The 27,606-nt window shown below is 38.0% G+C and overlaps 1 protein-coding gene across 4 annotated transcripts in view; it reads right to left on the bottom strand.

Moving 5' to 3' along the window:
* Pak1 (p21 (RAC1) activated kinase 1) overlaps positions 1-27,606 on the bottom strand; it is a 121,650-nt gene that overhangs the window by 32,701 nt on the left and 61,343 nt on the right. For 2 of the 4 annotated variants that reach the window (XM_031387432.1, XM_031387431.1), the window contains exons 2-5: positions 20,803-21,016; positions 11,532-11,632; positions 10,889-11,036; positions 6,291-6,328 (exon numbers count right to left, since the gene is read on the bottom strand). In XM_031387432.1, coding sequence (XP_031243292.1) covers positions 6,291-6,328; positions 10,889-11,036; positions 11,532-11,632; positions 20,803-20,992 — 477 coding nt within the window. In that variant the 5' untranslated portion in view covers positions 20,993-21,016. The remainder of the gene's footprint in view (positions 1-6,290; positions 6,329-10,888; positions 11,037-11,531; positions 11,633-20,802; positions 21,017-27,606) is intronic. The other 2 variants (XM_031387434.1, XM_031387433.1) reach the window with 1 other exon arrangement.

Here is a 27,606-nt window from a genome sequence, read left to right as displayed (position 1 = left end):
ACAATTCAAACATATTTCCCAGTACATGAAAGCTGGAGTATTCATGTTGAGTTTATAATAAATATATTTGTTCTTTTCATAATAAAAGATGAAAATGTGTATATAATTTTGAAAGTCAGGAATATTAGTTGAGAAGATCCTATAAGCTTTTCAAGTGACAAAAAAAACTACATACATAAAAAGCAAAAATAAAAATGGCTTTGAATTTAGTAGTAATTTAGGTAAATGACAAAAATACATTTTCCAAATTCTGATAAAAAATTATCAACCTAGAATTCTGTAATCAGCCAAAGTGTTATGAAGAAATAGAAACTCCAATTCCAAGGCCCAAAAAATATTAACTATCTACTTCCTACTTTCTCAAAGCTACTAGCGCATGTGCTTTACCAAATGTCGAAAGTAATAATAATAAAAAAAAATATACAGAAAATAGAATACCAAAACAGGATTGCCAAGACAGCAGTGAAAAGAAGTCTTGGAAATAGTGTTATTTATTTGATGGTTTCTAGACCTTCTGGTATTATGAAATATAATGTAGCAAGGTGGGTAACTTTGGCAGGCCCACTCCATGGTGTACCCCTGGGAAATTATGCCATGCAAAGGACCTGGTGTAAAAGAGGTTTATTGGGGGAAAGGAGAGTGGTGAGGACCTACAAAATGACAGAGGCAGGCAAGTAGACATGTAGACAGGAGCAGAGCCATGAGGGCAGAGAAAGGGACCAGAGAGGGAAGGAGAACGGATAGAGGGGACACTGAGAGCCAGCAAGCCCTTGCTGGCACAGACCTGTTGCACCTGACCTGCAGCAGGTCATGTAGCAAGAAGGTCATGTGGCAAGAAGGTCATGTTGTAAGCTATTGCTAGGTCCCTGAGGGCAGGCCAACTGAACGCCTGTATACTAACAGCTGGGCTTTTTAATATAAATTTGGATAAAAATGATAAATTTTAAGTGAATACTCTTAATCACCATCATCTCTGTGAGTTAATTATTATCATATAATGTTTAGCCTTTCAACGATGATCTGTGTGTTATAAACCCCGATCTTCACATGTCCAAACATGTCTTCATTTTGACATGATCAAATGCTGATTTTATTAGGTATAGAATTTTTTGACTCTATAATTTTCCTCATACCTCAAAGGATACCATTACTTTATTACCACAGCTAATAAGTAGTCTGATACTAACATCTACATTGGCTCTACACAGGCTCAATTTTTTTAAAGAGGCTTTTTCTCTATATCTTTAGTCTCTGATTATGTGGTCTGGTTATTGATAGGCCTTTCATCTGAAGACTCATGCTTTTCTTTACCTAGGGAGCTGCTGTATTTCTTTTCCCATGAGTATGTGTGTGTTGTATTTGTTTTTTCTCTTCTACTCTCTGTTCTCTAATCTGTCTTCCTGACTTGTGCTCATTGCCCCTTATTTTCAAATTCTCCATCTGTTTCATGAATTTTTGGAACTTCATTTATGTGTAATTATCCTTTAATGTTTGTTGATTGATTACATTTTTAAATTTTAAGAATTCTTTTACCCTTTGATTACAATATATTTACGGCAGGTCTGATTTAATATGTACATTGTAGAGAAGTGGTTCCTGGCAAATTTTTCTTTAGGTTAATGTAGGCATGAAAAAGCATATAAGGGAGGAGCTTTCCCTCCTGGGTATTAAAAAAGTATGAGAAACCTCCTCTTGAGATACAGAATTTTAAGAGAATTTTCTTCTCAGGAAGGAATCCCCACCTGGCACCGTGAACCTGGTCACAAGCCCCTGCTTCAGAAGGTCACAGACCACAGTGAGGACCTACTGCGTTGCTGTTGTTTTGCTAAATGGACAGTTGTCAAACTGCCTCCTGCCTCCTAAATATTTATGTTTATACTCATGGGTTAGTGTTTCTCTCAACCTTGACCAGAGACCCTTCTTTCTGCAGTGGGCAACAGTTAATGCAGAGACTCATAATAGTTCAAAGTGCTAAGAATAAGTCACCCACCACTGAGTGTTTAGCTCTGTTGCTACCTGCTACCCTACCCAAAGCTGAAGGAACCATAGCAGAGAGGAAGTGGAAAGAATGTAAAAAAGCCAGAGGGTGGGGAGAAGCACTTTGAAATGCTGTCTTCTGGATAAGATGTACCACTTGCATTCATGAGCTCACTGCAGCTGTAGTTTCTGACACACTAAAGCCAACAAGATCAATCAAACATTCTAATCAAGCATCACTAATTGGTCTCAGCAGGTTTAAAAACAAAAAAAGGAAAAGACATGGAAGTGGGAGGTGGAATATTGGGAGATCCTGGGAGAGGACTCAGAAAGTGGAGTTGAGGGTAAGTATGATCATGTTACATTGTATCAAAACCAAATTATCAATAAATAAAATATATAAAAAAAATAACAAGTGTTTCTTCCAACTGAAGAGCTATGTCTCTCTTTCTTTACATTTGTAGCAGAAATCGCCTAGTGTTTTGTGTTCTCTCTCTCTCAGGCACCCTAGCCACAATCCCTAGCACCATCTCCTGTACTAAGAATTCAGGCATGTGCCATGTACCTGGCTTCCAATTACTTGAAGCTGCTTCTGAACTTCCTAATAGGCTTTGTGCCTTTTATGAATTCTTCACAATGGTTACGTTATAGCCTGCTTTTTGTTTTGGAATATTATCCCTCTTGAAATATATCTTTGGGCTAACAAAAAATGAGCACATGAATTCAGTTCATTACCCTAAGCTTCTTCCTAAAGGAACAGGAATAAGACTCAAGCTTACACTAAAATGCACATCCAAATAAACACACACACACACACACATACACACACACACACACACACACACACACACACACACACACACACACCTTTTATTTAAAATAGTTTATACTAGCCAAACTCCAATTGCTCTTACTTTATATTCTGGACCCTTAATAAGCCCTTAATGAACAGGCTTTTGTTATACCACCCCTCAGACAGGAAAGCATTGCCCAGTTCTTATCACCTAGCTTTACCTGACACTACGTTATACATCCTTTTTATATGTTCTGGTTTATCACTAGCTTGTGAGACTAAGAACAAAGCCCTTACCAGCCCTTCATTTCTCAACATCCAAAGAACCTATCACACAATGTATATTCTCTTGTTTAAGATGGGATCAGGCTATGTAATCCGCAGTAGCTTGGAACTTATAGTCCTCCTATTTCTGCCTCCTGAACGAGTTTACAGATATGTACCACCATACCTGGCTGGTATGAATTCTATAAATGAGAATCAGCAATAAAAATACCTTAGACTCTTAAGAGTCAGATCCTAGACACAGATAAGAGTGCTTAGAACTGATAGAGCTCTCTACAGGATCATGTTTGTTAAATGAGCAAACCTTTAGGGACCTAGTATTGTAAGCTTCCCTCAACTATCAGAACAAATCACAAATCAAACATGATGCCATTGCATATTATTCTTGCAAGCTTCTCTTTTGGCTCATATCTCCTTAATCTGCTATTAAGATTTTGTCTCACATTAATTTTTGTGTTGCCTGTGCTCTGGCACAAAGATGCTGAGGAAATACTTATGAAATGAGTAAATAACATGAATGTGCAAGAGAACGGAATTCTTTTTAACTGATTTTCACTATTAATTCAACAGGAGGGAGCAATTCACAATTTTTCTGTGCCACATTTTTAAAATGTGTAATAGGGAGATAGTAATTCTGTTTAATTATTTCATGAATTAAATACAACAATATGTATAAAACCGATAGAGAAATCAATGATATACTGCAATGATAAAATCATATCCTTGATGTACATACAAATCAGGAAATATAAAACAGGGACTTATAGAGGAAATGCTCTCAATTAAGGGTAAATGTCCTTGACAGAGTGAGTGGTTCTACTTGTAGAGACTAAACTAAGCAGGTGTTACCCTCTATCTAAGCCATATGGCATGAGCCACAGGGCCCTTCTCCCACACTAACAACAGAGCTTTGCCTCTACGTACTTGCCTTTATAAGACCTTCCTATGTTTTTCCCTGTTCCCTGACCCAGTGAAAAACCCTAGACTGTGAGATCCAGAAGTTTCTTGTTCTTATATGGTTTTATGTTCATTTGTTTGTTTGTTGAGATGGGGTCTCATGTCACCCAAGCCAGTCTAACTACTATGTAGCCAAGGATGACCCTGAACTTCTGATCCTCCCACCTCTACCTCCCAAGTGCTAGGAGTATAGGTTTGCGCCACAACTGGTTTCTAACTTGGTTCTTACTTGTGAGTTATTCGGAAGATTTGTTTTTCTGTCCAGGAAATAAGAACTACAGTACCTCCTTCCCAAGGTAATAGTAAGGATTTATTATGTTAAAGATGAAACTCTTCACACCACATCTGGCACAGACTGACCACTCAGTAATAGATCACAGACACACTTTTTACAAAAGTGTAAAGACATTTAGCCCACAGACCACAACTCCACTTTGTTTAGGCTTTTCTTCAATAATTTACTGATCAATAATTCATTTTTCAAAGACAGTGTATCTACAAATACTTTCCCCATTTTCAAATCATTATCTCTTCCATTTGTTGCAAAGCAGCATGAATGAGAAGAAAGCAGGACAGAGCAGGAATCCTATGTGTACCCCATTAACCTTTCTCTAGTTCAGCTTTATCATCTATAAGGCAAGGGTAACAATCTACTTCATTACACTGCTGTGAAAAATAAAAGAGATAATGAATAAACAAGGACCCAGTACACTGCAAAGCACCAGACTGGTACCTTTTATACTTGCCAAGAGCACAAATGACTCTGATTGCTGGCAGCTCAATACTACGTTATATATTACTATTCTCCCTGCTTAAAATTCTTCTAAGCTCTTCATTAGCTTTTAGACAAAGCCAAACTCCTACTGACTTGGCCTACTTTACTATGCCTCCTCACCGCCAACCTCTCTTCCGGCACATTTTACATCCAGACATATCGAACTACTAGCAGTTCCCAAAATATACATACCTTGTGAACCTCCTTCCCCATGCATGTAATTTTCTATCTAAAATTTCTTCGTTTAATTCTTACTCTAAGTAACTCATTCAGCATAGATGTTACCATTGAGATGCTTTCACTAACACACTCACTCTTTAATTCAATAAAATGTTTAGCAAATGTCAGAACCCGCTGAGTACCAAAGACAAAGCTATTAATAAAGCGGATACAGTCCCTGACCTCATGGGATTTATTGCATAATGAACTGTAACTGTATGTGCCTTCATATTCTCTGTAAGACTAGGAGGTGCAAGTCTAGGACACTGACTGCTCCACACAGGACCTGGTAGAGAACAGAGGTTTCTGTAAATGTTTAATAAATCAATATGGTATAAGCCCCTTCTTTTTGAATTTTCTGAAGTTCTGGGGATTGAACCTACAGCTTCTCACATGATAAGCAGGTACTCTAACATTCACCTGCACCCTCAGCCATCTTTTAACTTTTTGTTTTGAGACCATTTCTGTAAGTAGTTCAGGCAGGCCTTGAACTCATTCTATAGATACAGCCCAAGTAGAACTTAAACTTTCAATTCTCCTGCCTCAGCCTGTCAAGTAGCTGGGATTACAGGCTTGGCCACCAAGCCTGGCTAGAAACAGTTTTCTATAAGAGACAATACCCCATATAAAGAATAGTATTCTCTTCTATATATATCATAGCTTATTTATTTGACCTTTTCAAAGATATCAGTATCTCATTTCTTCTTCATAATTTCCACAAAAAAATGTAACTTCTAAAACAATAGACATAGGGAGACTTTTTAAGGGCATCTAGGTATCCCAGCCAATTCTTAGTGATTCTTTTAACAATCCTTTAAGTTAAAAAACACCACTATAGCCTCAGAGGGCACAATGAATGTTCTTAAATAAATAGAATCTACTCCCTCCAGATTAGGGCCTTACTGATGAAAGGAAGGAGATTCCCTCCTAAATTCAATTGTCTGAAAACACATCCAGGTAAGGAAGAATGTATGTTCTCATTTTACAGATGAAAAATCTGAAAGGCAAACTGGGTTTCCAATGTTCAAACCAACAAATGAAACAGTCTAAAAGCTACATTTCAGGTTTCAAGGTTAGAATTTCTATAGCACTGTAAAGCTGGAAGAGACATATGGTCAAATAGGGATAACAGTTACCCACTCCAGTTCCTTTACTGTAGATAGAGAATCTAAGGCATGGCGGTAACCAAAATGAGTGTCGCTGAAGCCAGGCTGTCTCTACCATACTGTCCTGAACCTTACTTCCAGAGCCACTTATTTCAGAATGGAGGAAACACAGACTTACCAAAGTGTTAGAAGAATTATAATCTTCAGCTGACTTATCTGTAAAAAGAAGAGACAAAAGATTTAGTAAACAAGTATAGCTAATGCTTTTCTGAGTACTGAGGTGATCTGACCAAACACTTGCCAGCTTCAGAGAATGGTAACAGTACAACTGGTCCTGGGGACAGAAGCCGTGCTAAGCACATTACATGTGTCTTCACTATGGCTCTGAGTATTATTATTATACTCACTTTAATAGACTTTATAGTTGAGAGAAGTTAAGTAATTTGCCCAGCTTGTACACACGTTAAATAGATGATTCAAAATCTAAGTTCTGATCTAATCTAAATACCATGCCATAACAGTACCCACATCACAAGTTTTCAATGGTTGAGCATAGTTCCTATCTTCTAAGATAAAGGCAAGGAATCCACGCTATGTTACTCACATAAATCTTGACCAACCTACAGCTTCAGCTTTCAGAAAGGATCTTTTACAGATTGGGAACTAGCTCAGTAAGTAAAGTGCTGCTGTAAAAATGCAAGGATGTAAACAAACAAACAAACAGAATGTGGTGATACATGATTCAAATCCCAGACTGGAGAAGCAAAGGGAGATGGGTCCCTGGCCAATCTGCTTGATGAGTTCCAGGTCAGTGAGAGACCTTGTCTAAAACACACATGGACAGTGCCTGAGGGATGATACCTAAGGTTGTCCTGTGACCTTTACATGCACAAGTGCACATGTGCCTGAGCAACCAGAAACAGAAGATCATCATTTATTTAAGAAATTTCAGTCTGATGGATTGTCTTGGAGTATTATATAAAAAAAACTGTCATTTTATAACCAGTAATATCTCAGACTTGATGAAATAGACCCATAAGAAATTTTAGCAAAAAAAAAAAAAAAGAGAGAGAGAGAGAGAGAAGAAAAAGTTTAAAGATCCAGTGTTGTCTTTTAATTTGGTCCTTAAATTCTATGAATTTACTTGCCAGTTCATCACCAATGGGATTCAGAAAAGATTCTATCAAATCTGACATAACTTGTCATCAAGAATCCAGACCAAAGAAAGTCCAAGATCCCAGTCCTATTCGTAAAAAGGGCCCAGTACAGCTTTTTGGTTCTATAATACATAAAGGATCCACAAAGTAGGAAGTAAGGTGATCTATGACAATATGTTCTTAAAGCATATCCTGTTCCCTAGAAAGACAACTCAGCAGTTAAAGAGTATTTGCTGCACTTCCAGATGACCAACGTTTGGTTCCCAACATCCCCAAGGTGGTTGACAACCAACTTCAACTCCAGTTCCAGGAAATCTGGCCCAGTCATCTAGCCTCCTCAGGCACCATGCATGAACATGGTACACCAACAGACATGCAGGCAAAATTCATATGCATAAAATAAAAAATTAAAAATCTACAAATAAAACAACAAAATCTAAATGGTTAAGCCCTAGAAAAATCTTATTTTCAAAAAACAAAATGGTATCAGCTTACAGAACAAAACTGTACCTTACTGCACTGCCTCTAATGAATACTACTAGCTCTTCTGAGAACTAGGCATTATAGTTAAAAATATGCCCTGACACACACACACACACACACACACACACACACACACACACACACACACACACACACACATACACACACAAAAACAAACAAACAAAACCAAGAAAGTGAGGTCAGAAAGATGGCTCAGCAGGTAAAGGCACTTGTCACTTTAACCTGATGACCTGAGTTCAATCCATAGGACTCACACGGTAGAAGAAGAGAATGAACTCTAAATTGTCCTCTGACTGCACACATGTGCTAGGCAAGCAAATGTGGGTACATGCACACATATGAATGGAATAATATTTTTAATAAACATTTCTCCTTTTAAAGACTCTATAATTTCTATATTATATCAAAATTGAATTTGAAAGCACAGAATGCAAAGAGTAGAAGGTGCTTTCAAACATTTTATTTTACAAATGAGAAAACTGAAGTTCACAATGGCAAAAAACACTGGTACAGGGTTATAAAAGTTTGTGTCAAAGTAGAACTAAAACTTTGGTGGGATGCCAATCTAGTCTACTTTCTCCCTAATATTATCTGGCACAGAAAATCTAATATCACAATAACTACCAAAATTAAAAAAAAAAAAATTAAGTGTTAGGGTAGACTCGGGGGCGGGGCGTACACTAGAGTTGTGGGTAATAGAGACCAGAGTGTTTAGGAGCCTAAATTAAAAACTTGTTTCCAAAGCTAGTGTGCTGGCACATGCCTTTAATGGCTCTAATCCCAGCACTCAGGAGGTACGAGCAAAAGGATCTCTCTGGGGTTGAGGCCAGCCATAAATACAGGAAATCCTGTCTCCAAAAAAGTAAATAAAAGTAACAAATATACCATTTATATCATGAGTAAGTTATACTTTTTTTAAAACTTAATTAACTCCTTTGAATCTGTAAAATGGAGTTAATAAGACTTTGCCCTGACGATCCTTATAGGAGATAAGTCACATGAAAGTATACATAAACTGACATGGTATTAGCTTAATTAACAATACAAAAGAAGAGGAAATAGGAAACAGGAGTAGATCACATTAAAAATAAACTATGTCAAACATAAGACTTGCTTAGACTTGGTTCTTGCCTTTAAGAACCATAAAATTTTAAATCCTATGTGAGCACAAACATATGTGTACATACATGTGTGTCTATGTTAATGCACAAAAGTATGTACTTGTATCTGTGGAAATACAATAATTATTTAAACTATAATTTAAATCTGCATACATAGATGACCATACATAATTATCTGAATGTATATAGCTATACACATTCATTCTTAGATACTTAAAGGGACTATAATTTCAACCATATACAAAATCCACAGGGGTAATAACGCACATGCATACATGCAACTTCGTTATAGCTATATACATGTACATAGAAAAAAGCTTCCAATATGATGTCTCTGTATTAAATTCCCTTATATTTTCCTAACTACTAGAAAGCTTAGCTACTTAGCAACCTCTCACCCCAGTTCTTCCTCAGAATGATCCAATCTTTCAATGGAAAAAGACAGACAGACCCAGTGGGGACAGATGAGAGGAAGGAAATGCTGCTGGGAAGACGCATGGTCTCCCCTGAGCAATACTGTGGCATCGTGAGTGAAGCCACTGTCCATCATCCAACCATCTGTACCCGTTGATATGAGCCAGATACTAGCTGGGGAAATCGTCTTTCAAAGTCAGCTAGCTCATCCTGGCTCTCACCTTCTCCAACAATTCTGCCTTGGAAGGAGGTCGCAGAAACAAAAAGCACCAGACTAAGACATAAAGAGTCTAGGCCTGGCACTAATTTAAGGACACTACAAAGGCCACCTCTGTGTTTCATATCTGCAAACAGTAAGGAGTTGATATGTATATATGTATACACACACACACACACACACACACACACATACACACATACACTTCTTAGTCTAATGTTCTATTTTTCCCCTTGTTTTTGTTGTGCTGTAGCTTTTGTTTGGTTTGGTCTGAGGTTTTTTGTTTGTGTTTGAGACAAATTCTCATTTGGCTAAGGTTGGCCTTGAACTTGCTAGGTAGCAAAAAAATTATATTTAATTCCTAATCTTCCTATATCACATCTACCTACCTGGTTTAACAAGAGTGTACCATGAAGCCCAACTTTGCTTTAAGACTCTTAAGATACTATAAAGAAGACAAGTTTCCAAAATTACAAGTTTTTAATACATTTTTAAAAAAGAAAGATATTTTTGCTCTGGAAGGACATGATACAAATAAATTACTATAAGCAATTAGTACTTGAAAATATATGGAGCTAAGTGTGAGAAGACCTTAGTCTAACCCAATTCCACTACTAAAAACACTCTAAACATAATCCCTTACACAGAAAGCACATTAAAGAACATTTATAATTACTACTGACCAGATTTCCATTCAAATGGTAAAATCTAGTCCTTTACACACACTATAATAGTTCATACCTATAATCACTCTGAAGGCTGATGCTAGAAGATTACCATGAGTTCCAAGCCGAAACCAGCCCTAACTAGCTCCAGGAAACAAACAAACAAACAAACAAACAAAAAACAAACCACAAAACCATATTTCTTAAAGAAGAAACTGGGCTTGCAACTTAAAAGGCACTTATGTTATCAAATAATGATATCAGAAATAACAACAATGACAACTAAATGTCCATGCTTTAGAACTATATATGAGTCTATGTTTCTTTTATATAATACCCTGCTTTTTATAAACTAACATATACAGGGGCTGGTGGAAACTAATTGGATTAAAGGCATTTGCTACCTACGTTGAAGACCTGAGTTCAAACTCAAGAACTCACACAGTGGGAAGAGAACCTGCTTCTGGAAGTTGTCTTCTGATCTCCAAGTGCTCACCACGGCATGCATGCCCCCATGCCACAAAAAATACATAAATGTAACCGTAATTAATACATGCAGCTTCAGAATAGAGACAAACAAGTCTTCATTTTGGTTGTCACTTCCAAACGTACAGCTTAGCGAGCGTGCCATCACATTGGCGCTTTCTTTTTTATTGCTAACCCATAAGCATGTGGGAGCTAAGAGACAATCTTCATACCTGTAAAACTCATGTACTTCTGGCTATTGGAGGTCTTCTTAGAGTTATAAAATTCCAAAACATCCAGAACAGCCTGTGGGTTTTTCTTCTGCTCTGACTTTGTGATATTTGATGTTTGAAGCAAGCGGGCCCACTGTTCTGGCATCCCCTTAAAGAAAGACAATGAAAAGTTTTCAGGAAGACATGGATTCAGGGGACCCTGAAAGAATATCAGATTAAAAATAACCCTGTTCATTATCCATTTCCCTGGTCCCTCAAAATTCACACAAGCTCCTTTTATGTATCTTCCTTAAGAGGGCTGCCCTTTTACCAGGCTGTTCCTCCTTCAGAGCAGGGACCAAGTCTGATTTATTCCTGCATTAGTGCCCCACCTAGAACTTGCTGTCATGGGGCCTCATAAGAGAGAGGAGTTTGCGTTGGTGATGTAGTTCAGTTGGTAGAGCCTTTAAACAACATGTGCAAGGCCTTGCTTTCAATTGCAAATACTGCAAACAATCAAACCAAGAAAATTTAAAAGAGAAATTTGAAATGAGGAAAGTATCCTTGAAAAGTTACTGGCCAAGAAAGAAGCTTTAGGAAAACAAGAAAGGACTGAATCTAATAGCATATAGCCCAAAATCTAAGACTGACACCCAGGACTTACCGTAAATTCCCCTGTGACAGCATCAAAACCAACATGAATTGTATGCTCAAAATCTGAAGGAAGAGAAATCTCTGGTCGCTCCTTCTCCTTCTTTTTATTTGCTACAGAGAGAGAGAGAGAGGGAACGGGGGAAGAGAGAAAGAGAGAGAAAAGAGATTATTATTCAGCTTGTAGTCTTATTTTAGCTTTTCATTAAGCTCCTGTGAAGGGCAAGTTCTATCTAGTATGCATATATATTTAATATAGAGCCGAAAAAAAGCTATAAAGTGGGGAGTAGGGAAAAGATCTAGAGTCCATGTCATTTTCACCTCTACCTCACCATATCTTTTGCTTTCTCATCCAAATGGTGAGGAGATGGACAAAATGATCTTAAGGGCCCTTCTAGCTCCTATGTTCACAATAATCTATATAATAAGAATGGCAAGCACTTTCAAAGTACATAGATGTTCCTGAGATGTTCCCAAGATGATATGCCATAATTTTTAACAGGTATTTCATACGTATTTTTGTTCATAATCATCACAGGCCTGAAGGTCAACTTTTGTTTGTAAACTAAGAGACTGAGGCCCAGATCTGCCTGGTCATCAAGCAAGTGAAATAGGAGCCTAGGCCTTTACATTCTTCTACTCTACCACTGCTAAAGAACTGCAAGCTGATTTTTTTTCTTTTGGTTTTTTGAGATAAGGTTTCTCTGTATAGCTCTGGCTATCCTGTAACTCACTCTGTAGACCAGGCTGGCCTTGAACTCAGAAATCCGCCTGCCTCTGCCTCCCAAGTGCTGGGACTAAAGGCATGTGCTACCACTGCCTGGCGCAAGTTGATTTAAGTAAGTTAACTATTACTACTACCAGTGTACAGATCAGAACATAGAATAATTTACCAATATCACTGCAAGGGCTGTGATTTGAACCCAGGTCTGGTCCCAAAGTTTGTTTTCTTCAGTAACTTCAAAAGAACCTCTAGGCTACACTCCAGTTGCTAAGGGTTGGGCTATTTATATGCTTGGCAATTTCCCTTCTAGAGCAGCTGCTTTGAGAAAGAGAAGGCTAAGGGTTACACCATGGCCCCAGATAAGCAGTCACTTATGATATAACTGCATCTGTCTCACTCTAAGCTAGAATGTATAGGGCATGTGGCAGGGCTTTGGAAATGCTTTCTATTTCAAATGGCTATTTCTAAATCCCTTCTAAGCTAATCCCTTAAAAGGTTTTAGAGAATTACAATTATATTGTTTAATTTAAACAGGTTATATTTATACATCTTGTTATTATTTATAAATCATTCCCATTGTATATTAATAAAGTATATAACATCACAGACACGGATGCTAAGTCCAGAGAGAACGATGATAATAAAGACCCAGAGAGAGGGAGCAAGCAGTTTATAAAAAGAGTGCCAAAGAAATGAAATCATGTACCACCTAGGGAGGGCAGGATTTATTCTGAAGTTAGCTCTACCTCTAGCAGCCAGCCTTCTCTCTGCCTACAGCCTCTGAACACAGCTCACAAGCTCCCACCTCCTGCTTGGTGCTCACTGCTATTCCTTTAGAGACTGATTCAACTCCCATGTCTTTCAGGAAAGGATTGGCTTCTACTCTCCCCTCCCCACTGCGAAGTTCCAAGGCATAAAGTCTGTTATACCATCATACACCTAGTCATTTATTAGCTCATATAATTCCTTGAAACTTTTAAGAAATAAAAGGTAAGCTTAAGGGTCCAATCAAGTCATGGCTTATAATCATGATTATTATATTTATGAATCTCAAACAGAACCCAACACAGAGCTTAGTTTAAGAACACCCTGTTAGGGTGTTAGGAATTAATCTTAGAAACTATCTAATTTTACTCCTGAAGAAAGATACCCCTGGAAAAGAAACTGCACAGGGCACATGATAAGACTCAGTCTACCTGATCAAGTCTTTCCCTCCACTCTGCCATCTAAGCCCTTCTGACTTGAATGGAAGCAACTAATAAATGAAAATAGCAGCAGTTTAACATAAACCAGATCTGAGAACAGGAAGTGAGAAAGGAGAAGGGGAATTGGGAATACAGTGGCTGAAGTAGCCTCAGTACTTTGTAAGGCTTAGGTAGACAACCAGCTAGAACTCCAGCAGCAAGCAGAGTTCCCAAGGCAAAAATATAGGAGAGAACTAGAGAAAAAGCCAAATCTGTCATTACTTCTTGGAAAAAATAACCATCTCCCTCGTACATGCACAGGCCTTAACAAGCTTTAGCCACTGTCTCACTACCTCCTTACAACAAGAAGCCTAATATGGATTATCTCCATTATATATAGCCAAGAAGACTGAGGTCAGAACTTAACTTTTTTTTTTAAAATTTTTCAAGATAAAGTTGCTATGTGGCCCTGGATGTCCTGGGTCATGCTCTGTATACCAGGCAGGCCTGGAGCTCAGAGATCTACTTGTCTCTGCTTCCTAGACTAAAACATATGTCACTACACCCATTTCTTATCATCTTGGCATGCACTCGTTGTTCAACCCTCAAGTCCTATAGGACATCAATTACTGCTCAGAATATAGATGAAAGTAAACAATGAGTTACCATTCTGTAAAAGATACCATCTGAAAGAAATCATTAAGGATAAATACCTATTAGCTAGGCAGAGACAGGGAAGGACATTCTAGAAACAGAGGAAGGAAAGGCCTAGAGGAGGCAACAATGTGCTCAGGATTTTGTCACTAGAAAGCCAACCAACTTTGATAATCTCTTACTAGACATATACTCTGATTTGGGGACTGAAGAACAAAACTGGATAAAGCAAATCTATGCTCCTGGGGGTTTAATAGCCTAAGTCCAAAAACCCCATCTCTCTAGGCACTGTAGGACATTTTTATGATGACTAAAGCCTGGGACTGAGTGAATCTGATAAAATATTCCCTCAACTGATAAATGCATAAATTGTGTAAGATTCATATAATGAAGTTCACTGATAAAAAGAAATGAAGCCCTTATCATGCTATAAAATGCATGAACTTTGGAAGCATTATGCTAAGTACAAGAAGCTGGGGTTGGAGGGTTGCAAAGATTGGAAAGAAGTCTCAGTATTTAAGGATACTCCCTGTATGCCTTGGCATTTTCGTGCAGATCAGATGACAACTTTGAAAAGTTGCATTATTTAGCATAATGCAGAGGACATAGCTTCACTCCCCAGCACCCACAACCATCTGTAACTCCAGTTCTAGGACATCCCATACCTCTTCTGACCTCCATAGGCACCAGACATATACATGGTATACATATATGTGGCAAAACACCCATACACATAAAAATAAAATAAATTTTAAAAAGAAGCACAAAACACAGCATATCCTGTAATTCCATTTATTGAAATATTTAGAACAGACAAACTCAGACTGAAAATAGAGTATGTACTGGCTGGTTTTGTGTGTCAACTTGACACAGGCTGGAGTTATCACAGAGAAGGGAGCTTCAGTTGGGGAAGTGCCTCCATGAGACCCAGCTGTGGGGCATTTTCTCAATTAGTGATCAAGGGGGTAGGGCCCCTTGTGGGTGGTGCCATCCCTGGGCTGGAAGTCTTGGGTTCTATAAGAGAGCAGGCTGAGCAAGCCAAGAGAAGCAAACCAATAAGGAACATCTCTCCATGGCCTCTGCATCAGCTCCTGCTTCCTGACCTGCTTGAGTTCCAGTCCTGACTTCCTCTGGTGATCAACAGCAATGTGGAAGTAAGCTCAATAAACCCTTTCCTCTCCAACATGCTTCTTGGTCATGATGTTTGTGTAGGAATAGGAACCCTGACTAAGACAGAGTATAAGTCGACAAGGAATGAGAGAAGAGACAAATGAAGACTGACTTAATAGGAATGGAATTTCTTTTTGGTCTAATGAAAACATACTGATACTGGTTGTAATGACTGAACAAATATTTTTGGTGCTGAACATAGGTCTTTATGCATGTTTATGCTAATGTATACCACTGTTATACTCACAGGTCCTAACTGTTTAATTTTATAAATATACTAAAGTATCAAATATTTTGACATGGTAAACTATATGGTATTAGTTATATATCAACTTTTTAGGTAAATGCAATTTACCATATTAAGAAAACAAAGAAAGCACCAATAAGATGGCTCAATGGGTAAAGCACTTGCCATATAAGCCTGATGACTAGAATTCAATCCCTAGGACCCATGTGCTAGAAGCAGAGAACCAACTCCACAAAGTTGTTCTCTGACCTCCACACAGATGCCATGGAACACAAACAAATACTACTCCTCTTCCTCTTCCTCCTCCTTCTTCCCCCCCCTCCTCCTCCTCATCATCATCATCACCATCCAACAATCAATAGAAGTTTTAAAAGAAACAAAGAGGAAGGAAGAAAGGAAGAAAGGAAGGAAGGGAGGAAGGAAGGAAGAAGGGAACTAGAAAGAGATGGCTTGGCAGTTAAGAGTATTTGGGACTCTTCCTGAAGACCTGGGTTTAATTCCCTCACTCATGGTAGTGACTAATAACTGTCTGTAGCTCTAGTTTCAAGAAATCTAACCCTCTCTTCTGGCTTCTGTGGATACCAAGCACACACATACACATATGTAGGAACTCACATATATGCATAAAATAAAATGAACTGTAAAAAAGGAAAAAAGGGAGTATATGTAATCAATTAAATTAATAATTAATTTAGCTTTTGCTAAAATGTGATATCTAACATCATTTACTTAACCTAATAAAAGCTAATTATCAAGTCCTCTAAAAAATATTATATAGCTATAAGATATTGGATGCCTCTCCTTTGAAACTAAAAACAAAACAAAAAAGTGACATTCATCGTCGCTAGAATTCAACACAGTAATAAAGGTATCAAACAGTACACTTCGATTAAAAAAATGAAATAAAAAATCCAGCACAATTTACTATTCTGTGAGTCAATTAAAATATATGGTTTTATAAACTAAAGAACCTTAAAAACAAGTTTTACTATTAATATTTGCAACTACTAAAGTAAGCGTTCTCAAAAAGCTGATTAAGACAGAGAATTCAAATATGACTTAAGATAGAAAGGGATGGAGAAAGAATCACCTTGCTTTCATATAAGTGGAGATATTAAGTTTGAAGAAATAACATAAGAAAAGAAGCTTGCAACCTCACCCAACCTCCTATCTCTGCCTTAGTTCAGCCTAGGCTGAACTTGGAGAAAGCAGCTGACTACAAAATCCCATGTTTTACCACAGACATTAAAGTTTCAGCAAGATTAATTAACCCTATTTTTAAATTACTTTTAAACAGCACCTCTCACTGGCTCAACTGAACTAATCTGAGCAAAAGACAGTAAAAGATTCCAAACTTAAGAGAGATAAACACTCCTGTAGTTCAGTATTAACTTCACCAACCTCTTCCCAAGCTCAGATAATTTCACTTTGGTCATGAAAGTACAGCCAGAAAAAAGCTCAAACTAAATGCTATGTGACTTCTTCGAATAAACCAAAGGCTCCAAATCCTAACCACAGGAACCAGGCTTTCCCACATGGAATTCTGCAACTCAGCATCAACTATTACAAGCCTTCAATTATAGCTTCTCCTTCCAACCATGTATGCATTCCCTTAAGCGCTACCTGAGGCCACTCTAGAGGTCAGCACTAGGTAATGCCCACAGATCCCACACACTGCCAGCTCTAATCTAAACCACTACTGTAACCTGTAAAGAACTTTCATTCTTCTTTTCTTTAGAGACACAACACTGCATCTCTAGAAGTTCTGTCTCCAATGTCTGGGTGGGAATGGGTACATATTTCTTAAAAGTACCATGTATGAGTCTGATATGAGAAGAACTAATAGGAGCACAGTAGTAGATGCAGTAGACACTTTAGGAAGAGTTAGTTCTACATTCATTCCTCTCACTTTCCACCAATGAGACCTTGGGCATTGTTTACTATTCTCTAAGCTTCAACTTTCCTATTAGAAATAGGCTGTGGGTATTGGATAATGATAGAAGAATAAATGAGATTTCATAAAAATACATTAACCTCTCATCTGTATGGTTTTACAGTTTAGAAAGTAATTTACATTCATGACATAAAGTGGTATACAAATGTCTACTAGTGACATAGATGGGCATGAGCTGTTACTCTAACTTTACAGGTGATGCTATAACAATATTTAAAAATAATAAATGATAGAGTTGATGTGAGGGGCAGATCTCAATCGTGGTTATTGGAGTTCATTTCTAGACTAGTTCTCTATGCAGCCTCTACTAAGCCTCAAATACTACACAAAGACAGAGCATGTCAAAGACTGCTAGTCCTGATGTATATCTTGTAGTTAAGTAATAGATTGCTAGCCGAAACTAAGATTTCAAAGGGAAGAAACTCAGCCATTTTTCCATCTTAATATACATGTTAATAATAGTCAACAAGACTCTTAAAGCAGGGGTAAAACTAATGTGCTAAGAGAATCTATAGAAAACTCATATCTAGAAAGTAAAATACAGGCTATTAGATCTTACAAAAATTTCTTGTAACTATTTTCAACCTACAGAGATGCAGACTTGATCTTGAAGGCAAGATTACTTTTTCAGACCAAATTTGACCTAGGGGAACTCAGGTTTTCAGAAGACCTTCCAGATCTACAGCTCTATCACCAATAAAAATACCTCACAGTGTCCTGGTTTCTTTCCACCTACATAGATAAGCCCGATTCAATGACATTTTGCAATACCTCATCTATATAAATATAGGGTTGCAGAGCTAAAAAGAGCTGTGTCTATTTCTCTGGCTCTCGTTTTTTTAGATGAAAGCACTGAAGTCTACAGAGAAGTCACTGACACAAATATGATCTCCAGCTTGTGAAAGAAGCAAGATTTAAACCTAGGTACCTAGATTTTTGGCATGTAAAACTACTCTTTTGGTTGCAGTGATGTATGAAGATGCTATTTCTACCCTGTTTTAGATGGGAAATCTTTAAAAACAAACAAATAGAGGCTGGGGTGGCAGTTCAGTGGGTAAGAATGAAAGAATGAGGATCAAAGTTAAAATTGCCAGCATCCATTTCAAAAACAAAAATGCCCATGTACTGTAACCCCACCACTATAGAGGATTTTGGGGGGACAGAAACAGGAGGATTGTGGGGCTTGCTGACTGTCCACCTAACTCCAACTTCAGTAAGAGAACCTTTCTCAAGGGAATAAGGTGGAATAGAATACATTAGGAAACCCAATGTCCTCCCTCTGATGTCTACAGGTGCATAAGCATATTACTAACATATGCACATATACCACACATGCAAGCAGGCAGGCACACATACCTGTATGCACACAAAAACACCAATTTAATTAATAATTTACATACTATTATAATTCACTTATAAAGTATAATTGGGCTTTTAGTATTCTCACAGAGCCAGACAAACACCACAATGCAAGGCATTTTGATCATTCCAAAAAGAAAATCCCTATCTCTTACCCATCACCCCCTTAACCTCATCTGTTTATTAAATACTCTGTATCCTTCAGCAACCACTAACATGCCTTTTATCTAGGAATTTACATTTCAAGACACTTCACATGAATGGAACTACACACTATGTGACCATTATGACTAGGTCTTTTCCTTAACCACATATTTCAAGGTTCACCCATAGATGTAGTATGGCTCAGGACTTTTTTTTAAAAAATCAAACATTACTTCATTATATCAATGTTATATTTTATTTTTAATATTAGATAGTTCCTTCGGTATCATAAAAAATGAGGCTAAAGCATTATTTCTCTTTGGTGGAAATGCTGGGTAGTAACATTTCTCTCCATTTTAAGCACCTAAAGAATTACCAGAATGTTTCCCTGAGGCTATGACATTTTACATTCCTACCAGCAGTTACGAGAGGCTCCCTACTTCCATATTCTCACCAACATTTGATAACATCCAGCCAATCTAGGGTTCCCTGGTTTGAATTTGTATTTCCCTGGCAACTGATGATAACAACATTTGTTCATACGCTAATTTTCCACTTGTCTATCTTCTTTGGAGGGATGTCTATACAGATCCTTTGTCTATTTTTAAACTGAGTTGCCTGAATTTTAGTTAAGTTGTAGTAGTTCTTTCTATATTGTTATACAAGTTCTTCATAAGACATATAATCTCAGAAAGCTGCTTCTTCATTTTGCCGTTACCCTTTGACTTTCTTGATGGTGGTAAATCAGCTGCATCTGAGCCTGAAGCTTGTACTTCCACAGACAGAAAGCCTCACCCCAAAAAGATCCCTGCATGGACACCCGAGAACTTTACCTAAGGTCAGCAGTCATCTAAGTCATCTAAGCTAGCTTTTACATCTTTTCTTTCTCTCTCTTTTTTTTCTTTTGGTTTTTTGAGACAGGGTTTCTCTATGTAGCCCTGGCTGTTCTGGAACTCACTCTATAGACCAGGCTGGCCTCGAACTCAGAAATCCGCCTGCCTCTGCCTCCCAAGTGCTGAGATTAAAGGTGTGTGCTACCACTGCACAGCCTAAGTTAGCATTGCTAGTATCAGGCAAAAAAATCATCTATGGGGACAGTCAAACTTTCATGATTCCACTGTTTTTTTCTATAAAGATGTCGGTGACTTTTTCAGGCTCATACAGCATGGTGGCTTATATCTGTAATCTCACCACTTGGAAGTTAAGGCAGGAGAACGTCATGCATTAATGGCTGGCTAGCCAGGGATACAGAGTGAGCTCTAGACTTTAAAAACAATAGGAAATGAGGTTGCCTAGTAAGTCTTACTCGCACTGAACTCAGAGTGATTCCTACTTACCTCTGCCATCTTTCCTCAACCATTCTTTCCTATTCTTACTAACACTAAATCCCCAAATCTTGAGAATGGGACCAAAGATCTAAACAAAAAAATAAGGCAATCAAAATTTGCAAAGGCGGTATTCCAAGTGAACGTAATCTGGGAAAAAGAAATTTCCAAAGATACTTCAAAAGTCCTTAGGTTTTATGATTTGATAAGCATTTTTAAAAATTAAAAAAAGAAAAAGAAATAGATACATGTGAATATTTTCAATTTGTCTGAAAGCTGACAAGAGCAAATTTATTCTTAAAATTTTGTTCAAATATAATCCTGAGCAATGAGTCAACTTTGCATTTGGCTTTAGCCACTCTAGGAAGGCAAGATATGTCAACGAGAAAATAAAAGGTACTGAAGGAGAACTAAGTCAGGGAAGGACAGATCTTCTATTCAGACTTTTCATAGGAGAAAAGCTGATTTGCTTTGTTTTTTCTTCTTAAACACACAAATGATAAAAATAAACAAAATACTATACTTTTATCTCCGGGCAAGATGGATCGGTAAAACCGGTCCTTCTTTTTCTTCTCCTCTGGGTTTGGAGGCAGAGGCTTGGACCCGTGGTTTAGGGTTCCAGTGTCTTTGCTGCCAGCTCCAATCATAGTGCTGGTGTTTCTCATCGGAGGGGCTGGAGGTTTGTCCTGGATGTCTACGCCGTTATTGGACATTGTCACCACCAGCAGCAGCAGCTACTAGAACCAAAAGAAAAAAACATAATAACACTCATATTATTTTTTAGCACAGTAATTACATATTTTAGATGTTTTAAAATTAAAATCATACAGTCATAATGCACTTGTCATGAATACTGCTAGCCTCTTTAGTCAGTAAGTCAGATGTAAATCCCTAATGTATTCCAAACACTGCTAAAAATTCACCAAGATTTTGTTTTTCTCTGCATTCTCTTCCCTCAGAGCCTAAAGAACAAATATATGCACCATGATGTAGGTGAAAAGCAGATATGGACCAGGCAAAAACTTGGTAGAAATCCACTAACACTTACTAGAGGTTGAGAAATCCCACAGCTTTTTCAGTTCCATTCATTCATCTACATGAAGGTTAACTGAAATAGTAGAAAACTGTATCCCTTATCTAAAACCTACAGCAGCATTCCATACATTGAGTTTGCTGACAACATTTAACTTTATAACTTTAGGTAAGTTATCTTTCCCTATACTGCCAACTGTCAGTAAAACTTCTGTTTTTGTGGCTAGCTTTACCAAGACTAAACAACATTCACACATTTACCTATTACCTATACCCTCTTTCAGATCACACTGGCAGAAAAGTGACCATATGCTCACAAACTTACAGTACTTAAACCTTTTAGTCCTCCGCAAGAAAGATGCTGCCCATGTACCAGTTCTTCTGGATATCCCTCTTCTGAACACAGAATAAAATTTAAAAGAGTAAAACCCCATGATGTGTCAACAAGCGAAAACAGGCATTAGTGCCTTAAAATGCTCTTGTTCTTGACAACAAATAAATATGTGTCCAGAGTTTATATTTTCTCCTTATTAATTCATGAAATAGTAGAAAATTGTATCTCTTATTTGGCCAAGCCCATTCACCAGTCTCACTTTCCATATCTCCACTCCTTTTAATTCCTTTTACAGTATATCTATTACTGTTTTTAATTTCTTTTAATATGCCATAACTTTCACATCTCCATCCCTTTATACATGATGTTTCATCTGCCTATTTTCCTATCAGTGAATTCATCCATCCTTTGAGGATTAATTCTGTTGTTTCTATGCTGCCTTTAGAAAATGTTCTGACCGCCAAAAAGTCAGGTGGCCTTTCTCTATGCTCCAAGGCAATGTGCTTATTTCTAGGTTATCACATTTCTTTGTAGTGTTATAACTGTTTACAGATATATCTTTTCTAGGAGTCATCTTTGCAGAGCAACAGTGCCTTACCTTTTTAACTTACAGTAGATACAAGTTAAGATACAGTTTACAGAAAGATAGATATATGCTGTCTTGAAAGAAATTTACTAGTACAGATAAAATTCAAATTCATAGTAGGACACCAACTGGCCTTACAAACTAAGCTATCCACATTGAATTTATGTCTAGAAAGTCCTGAACTTCCCAAGTATTCGTTATTTATTTATTTAAAGTGCTAAAGATGAAACTCTGGGCATTATCACTAAGCTATACTGCCTGTTAGCTCACAAAATATTCTCCTTTTTTTATTGTTGTTGTTGTCTTGTTTTTTGAGACAAGAGTCTCACTATGTTGCTCTGGGTGTTCTGGAACTCACTATGTAGACCAGACTAAACTCAAACCCTCAGAGATTTGCCTGCCTCTGCCTCCTAAGTATTGAGATTAAAAGTATATACCTGGTCCTCATTAAATATTCTTTTTTTTTTTTTTTTTTTGGCTTTTTCAAGACAGGGTTTCTCTGTGTAGCCTTGGCTGTCCTGGAACTCACTCTGTAGACCAGGCTGGCCTCAAACTCAGAAATCCACCTGCCTCTGCCTCCCAAGTGCTGTGATTAAAGGTGTGCACCACCACTGCCTGGCTAAATATTCTTAATCACACTGGAAAGAGAGAGAAAAGGAGCAAGGAAGGGGAAGGAGCCAGGCTCCATGTCAACGCAATGATTTCCCTCTTCACTAAAGAAAATCTTAACTGTTTGCTTGTTTATTTGTTTGTTTGTTTGTTTGAGACAGAGTTTCTCTATATATTCCTAGCTGTCCTGGAAATCACTCTGTAAACCAAGCTGGCCTTGAACTCAAGAGATCCACCTGCATCTGCCTAAAGTGCTGGGATTAAAGGCTTGTGGCACCACTGCCAGACTCCTTACTTAACTTTTTAAAGTCAAACTCAACTGGATTTTAATTCATCTTGACCAACCTTTGAGAAAACAGTTGCTCCTTTCCTTTTTGAACAAATGATATCAAAGCCAAGGATGTCTCTGTTAATCTGAACTAACTACCTGGGTGGCTGCTTTCTTATTTCTTCTAGTTTCACTCTCCAGATATGACTGCTTTGCCTTCTCCTCCAGCTCCCACTCAGGCCCCTTAGCTCCTCCAAGAGAGCTTCCAATGTCTCAGCTGGCAATGCCCTCCTCTCTAGGCTGCCAGTTCCAAAATTATCCTCTCACAGCTACTTTATACCGAACCAGGCTCTCCCTGGCCTCCCAGGTCCTTCAACCAGCAGCCTCATTGAACTCCCATTTAGGTACACAGTACAGGACTATGCCAGGAAATCACCATATTTTTCTTCATTCTTAGTCATTTTATCATGTTTAAGAGAATTATTAGTGGGTATATTAAGCAAAACTCTGGAATCTATTGTCTAAAACCATGTCAATGCAATGATTTCCCTCTTCACTAAAGAAAATCTTAACTGTTTGCTTGTTTGTTTGTTTGTTTGTTTGAGACAGAGTTTCTCTATATAGCCCTAGCTGTCCTGGAAGTCACTCTGTAAATGATGCCATCTGGGTTGTCCCAACTATACTTGAAATCCTCCAACAGTAGGATATCTATAACCTCAAAAGCAGCCTAGTCCACCTTTATTCATCTCCTCTGAAAAGAGTTCTCAAATAAGTTCTTCTCTGTTTTATTCAAGTCCTCTGTTTTTACAATCACTTCCAGCACCTGGGAAGTAAAGATGAGACCAGAGAAACCTACTAGCTAAACTAGCTGGAATGGTGAACTCCAGGTTTGTGGAGACCTCAGTAAATAAAGTAGAGAAAGCAAGGAAAAAAACCAAGGTTAACCTCTGGCTTTCACATGTGTATGTGCTTGTATAGAATGTGAACTGGCATGTAAGAACAAGCAAACACACAAGTGTACACCTGCAATTCAAGCCCAGAAAACAGGAGAGCTGAAAATTTGAGGCCAGACTATGCTACACAGCAAGACTCTATTACAAAGAAGGGAAGGAAGGAAGAAAAGGGAGGGAATATAAATTTAAAATATAATTTTTAGAGGAAAAAAAAAAAAGAACTAACATAGGACATAATGGATCTCTGTGGATCTACTGTGCTCTGCCTCACATATTTCCAGAAAAAAAAAAACAACAGACTTTTCTAAGCAGTTCTGTATCTGGACAGTAAATGCCTCGGGTTTAAAAGCAAAACAAAACAAAACAAAACAAAAAGCTGTTGATTAAGGAACAAGGCTATAGAGAAACTGCAATGAAAAAAGAGGTATTAACTAAAAGAAGAGACCATTTGCTATCTATCTGCACTGAGGATTCTGAGATGCCTTGAGATCACAACATGAGGGTTAGGGTTTAAGACAGTTCTTTACATTTCCCAGGTGAGTTGCTGAACTCCTATGAAACAGTTTCCCTGGAGAACAAGCTGGATAAATTACCTTTACATATAGGATTTCAGCCATTGTTTGGAACAGGTACTTTAATAACCAGATCACACTTCAGAATTTATAAAAAGCTTGGAAATCTACTTGGCAGGCATCATTTTTCTAGGCTCTGCTAGGTGCTGGGAATAGAACAATGAAACAAATCCAAATAAGCATAGTTTCAGAGATGCTTCAGTCACCTACAACATGCACATGGTGAGCACAAGACACAAGGACCTGAAAAATTATTTGTGTGATCACTACACCACATGTCATGGTAACCTCTAGAAACAAAGGAATATACTACGCAACCTCTAAATTTACTTAAATTTTAAAAATTTTTAAAAAATGTTATTACATTTATTTGTTTGTTTGTTCAGCACATGTGTTCACATGCTTGTGCACTGTACGCATGGGCATGTCAGAAGGGAATTCTCTTTCCACCATGTGAATACTAAAGATTAAACTAAGAACATCAGGTTTTAATAAGTGCCTTTCCCCACTGAGCCACCTCACCAGTCCTCTAATGCACTTTCTAGATAATCCCTCAGACCACTATTTTAAAAGAGGAAAGATAGTTCAGTGGCAGAATAGTATGCAAGTGCTGAGGTCAATTCCCAGCACAGTGGGAGAGAGAGAGGGATGGAGGAAGATAGAGAGGGAGGGGGGAGGGAGGGAAAGAAATGCTAGAAGTTTACAATAAATTCGTCAACAAAATGAAGGCAGGACAGGAAGAAGAAATAAGACCTACTCCACATACCAACTACATTTCTAACTTTGAACAACGCAGAGCAGCTGCATATCAACATGGCCAACACTCAGGCTGGAGGAGTACTGTATGCCCTTGGTGCCTGGTTATTAGAATCTGATCTTTAATTAAATCGTGCCAAGAGGTTTGCTTTGGCAGGAACCTGGAATACTGTAGCCTTGAATTTGCTGAGAGATGTCCTTCTAATGCGTCAAAGGCACTCCCACTATGCAGCCTCCAGCCAGCTACTTGCTCTAGTATAGCAACAAGAAAGCAACTGCTGGGGCAGCAAGGAAGAAAACTGTAGGTGGTTTAAAGCTACTTTAATTTCTGATGCTCTGCTGACTCTTATGTAAAATGCAAACAAGACTATCTACTTTAGAGTTACCATAAGAATTAAAAAACACAAAAGTTTTTTAAGAGATAGTACTTAACATGCTGCTTGATACAAAAAGATGTCCAATAAATATTTGTTTCTTCCCCATCTGTTTCTAGTTTTACCTATACCATTCCCCAAACCCATCATTTCATCAGTACATTTTCATATCCTCACCTTTACCTGCATTGTTCTATCTGCCTAAGATGCCTCAATGTGTCTGCCTAGCAAACTCCTACTCATTCCTCAAGGTCCAGCTGGACTCACTTCCTCTAAGAAACCTTCAAAGCAACCTCTACTTACCCTCCTTTAAAACTTTAACTGTAGAGGGTTGGCCTAATGCTGCTTGTATTCTAATGCTAATTTGGGCCCCCTAAAATTGTTTGCCCCAGACTAGAGAGTGTACACGTAAGACACTGAGGAACCCTGTCCCTAGTTAATTCTGACAGATAAATAAATAGCTAGGGAGAAGACACATAGGCGGGGTTTAGGTTTCCCAGGCTTGAAACCTCGAGGAGAGGAAGAGAAGTATAAAGAAGCTGCCATGGAAGAGGAAGAACATCCAAGAGGGAGAAGGAGCCTCAGTGGGATAGCTGAGCCATAAAAAACATGGCCATGTGGGCTGGCCAATTGGAGTTAAGAGCAGCCCAGATGGAACATAGAAATTAGTAAGTAGTAACTGGGAGTTATCAGTAGGAAAGTGGGTGCTAACAGCATGGAGAGTAGGCAGTTGCTCAGCTATTGTGCTGCCTAAGGCATATTTAAAAATATTAGGCTGTGTGTGTCTTTCATCTGGGAACATAAATAGTCTAAGGTAGGAAGAAACTCTTCACGGGGATTTTATTAAGTATTTTTTACTACACTTAACTGCATTTTATTCATACTTCTATGAAGCAATATCAAGTTTCATCTTCACTTCTTGTGGTCACTAAGCAAGGAATAACTCAAGGGACAAAACTATGATTAATTTCTATGTGTCCATGGCCTTGACCCAGTAGAGACAAGGGCCCACTTTCTAAGACAATCTGGCTTGGTGGAATAAACTGGAAGGCTCCTCAAGAGTCAGACAATTCCAAATCTTTATTTTAAAGGAATCTGAAATTTATCAGGGTACACAATTTACCTAACCTGCTAACTTAAACACTTATAAGGGCATGATTACCTTCTTAATGATTTTGGTTATCTTAAAAGTACTCTTTAGACACTAATGATCATTTGAGGCAGAATGAGACAGAGAGTTATGCTGAGAACCTTCCTAAAATTAAGAGAAATGAAAGGCAACAAAGATATGGAAATAGCAGAGATTTGAAGTAAAAGACTGGGCTGTGGTGGCACACATCTTTAATGCCAGCACTTTGGAAGCAGAGGCAAGTGGATCTGAGTTCAAGGCTAACCTGGTATATAGAGTGAGATTCAAGACAGCCAAGGCTACATATAGAAATATTGTCTTGAAAAACAAAAAATAAAACAAACAAACAAAAAGACTTAAAATTCACTTAGTTTTTGCTCTGAACTATGTACAGCGGTGTGACAGCAGCCAGCAGAGGTGACTCACACACAGCTTTTTCACCACACACACACACACACACACACACATGTATACACACACATATACACACACAAACCTTCCTACTCTTAACATTCTTTTCCTGATTCAAACCCTTCTACTATTTTGTTGAAACTTCCTATTTGTCATTGGCTAGCTCCTTTTGCCTTAAAAGAAACCTGCCTATCACCTGAAAAGACTTCTCTAGCTGCCACCACAGCCCCTACCTGACCCAAAGAAACTGGAGACTGTTTTTTTTTTTCACACTCATCCTATAGATTTTATTCTTAATTTGCA

Source organism: Mastomys coucha, unplaced genomic scaffold (genome assembly GCF_008632895.1).
Source record: "Mastomys coucha isolate ucsf_1 unplaced genomic scaffold, UCSF_Mcou_1 pScaffold21, whole genome shotgun sequence".
NCBI classification, from domain to species: Eukaryota; Metazoa; Chordata; class Mammalia; order Rodentia; family Muridae; genus Mastomys; species Mastomys coucha.
Note: the sequence above shows the minus strand (reverse complement) of the source record. Positions and strands in the feature narration are given on the sequence as shown.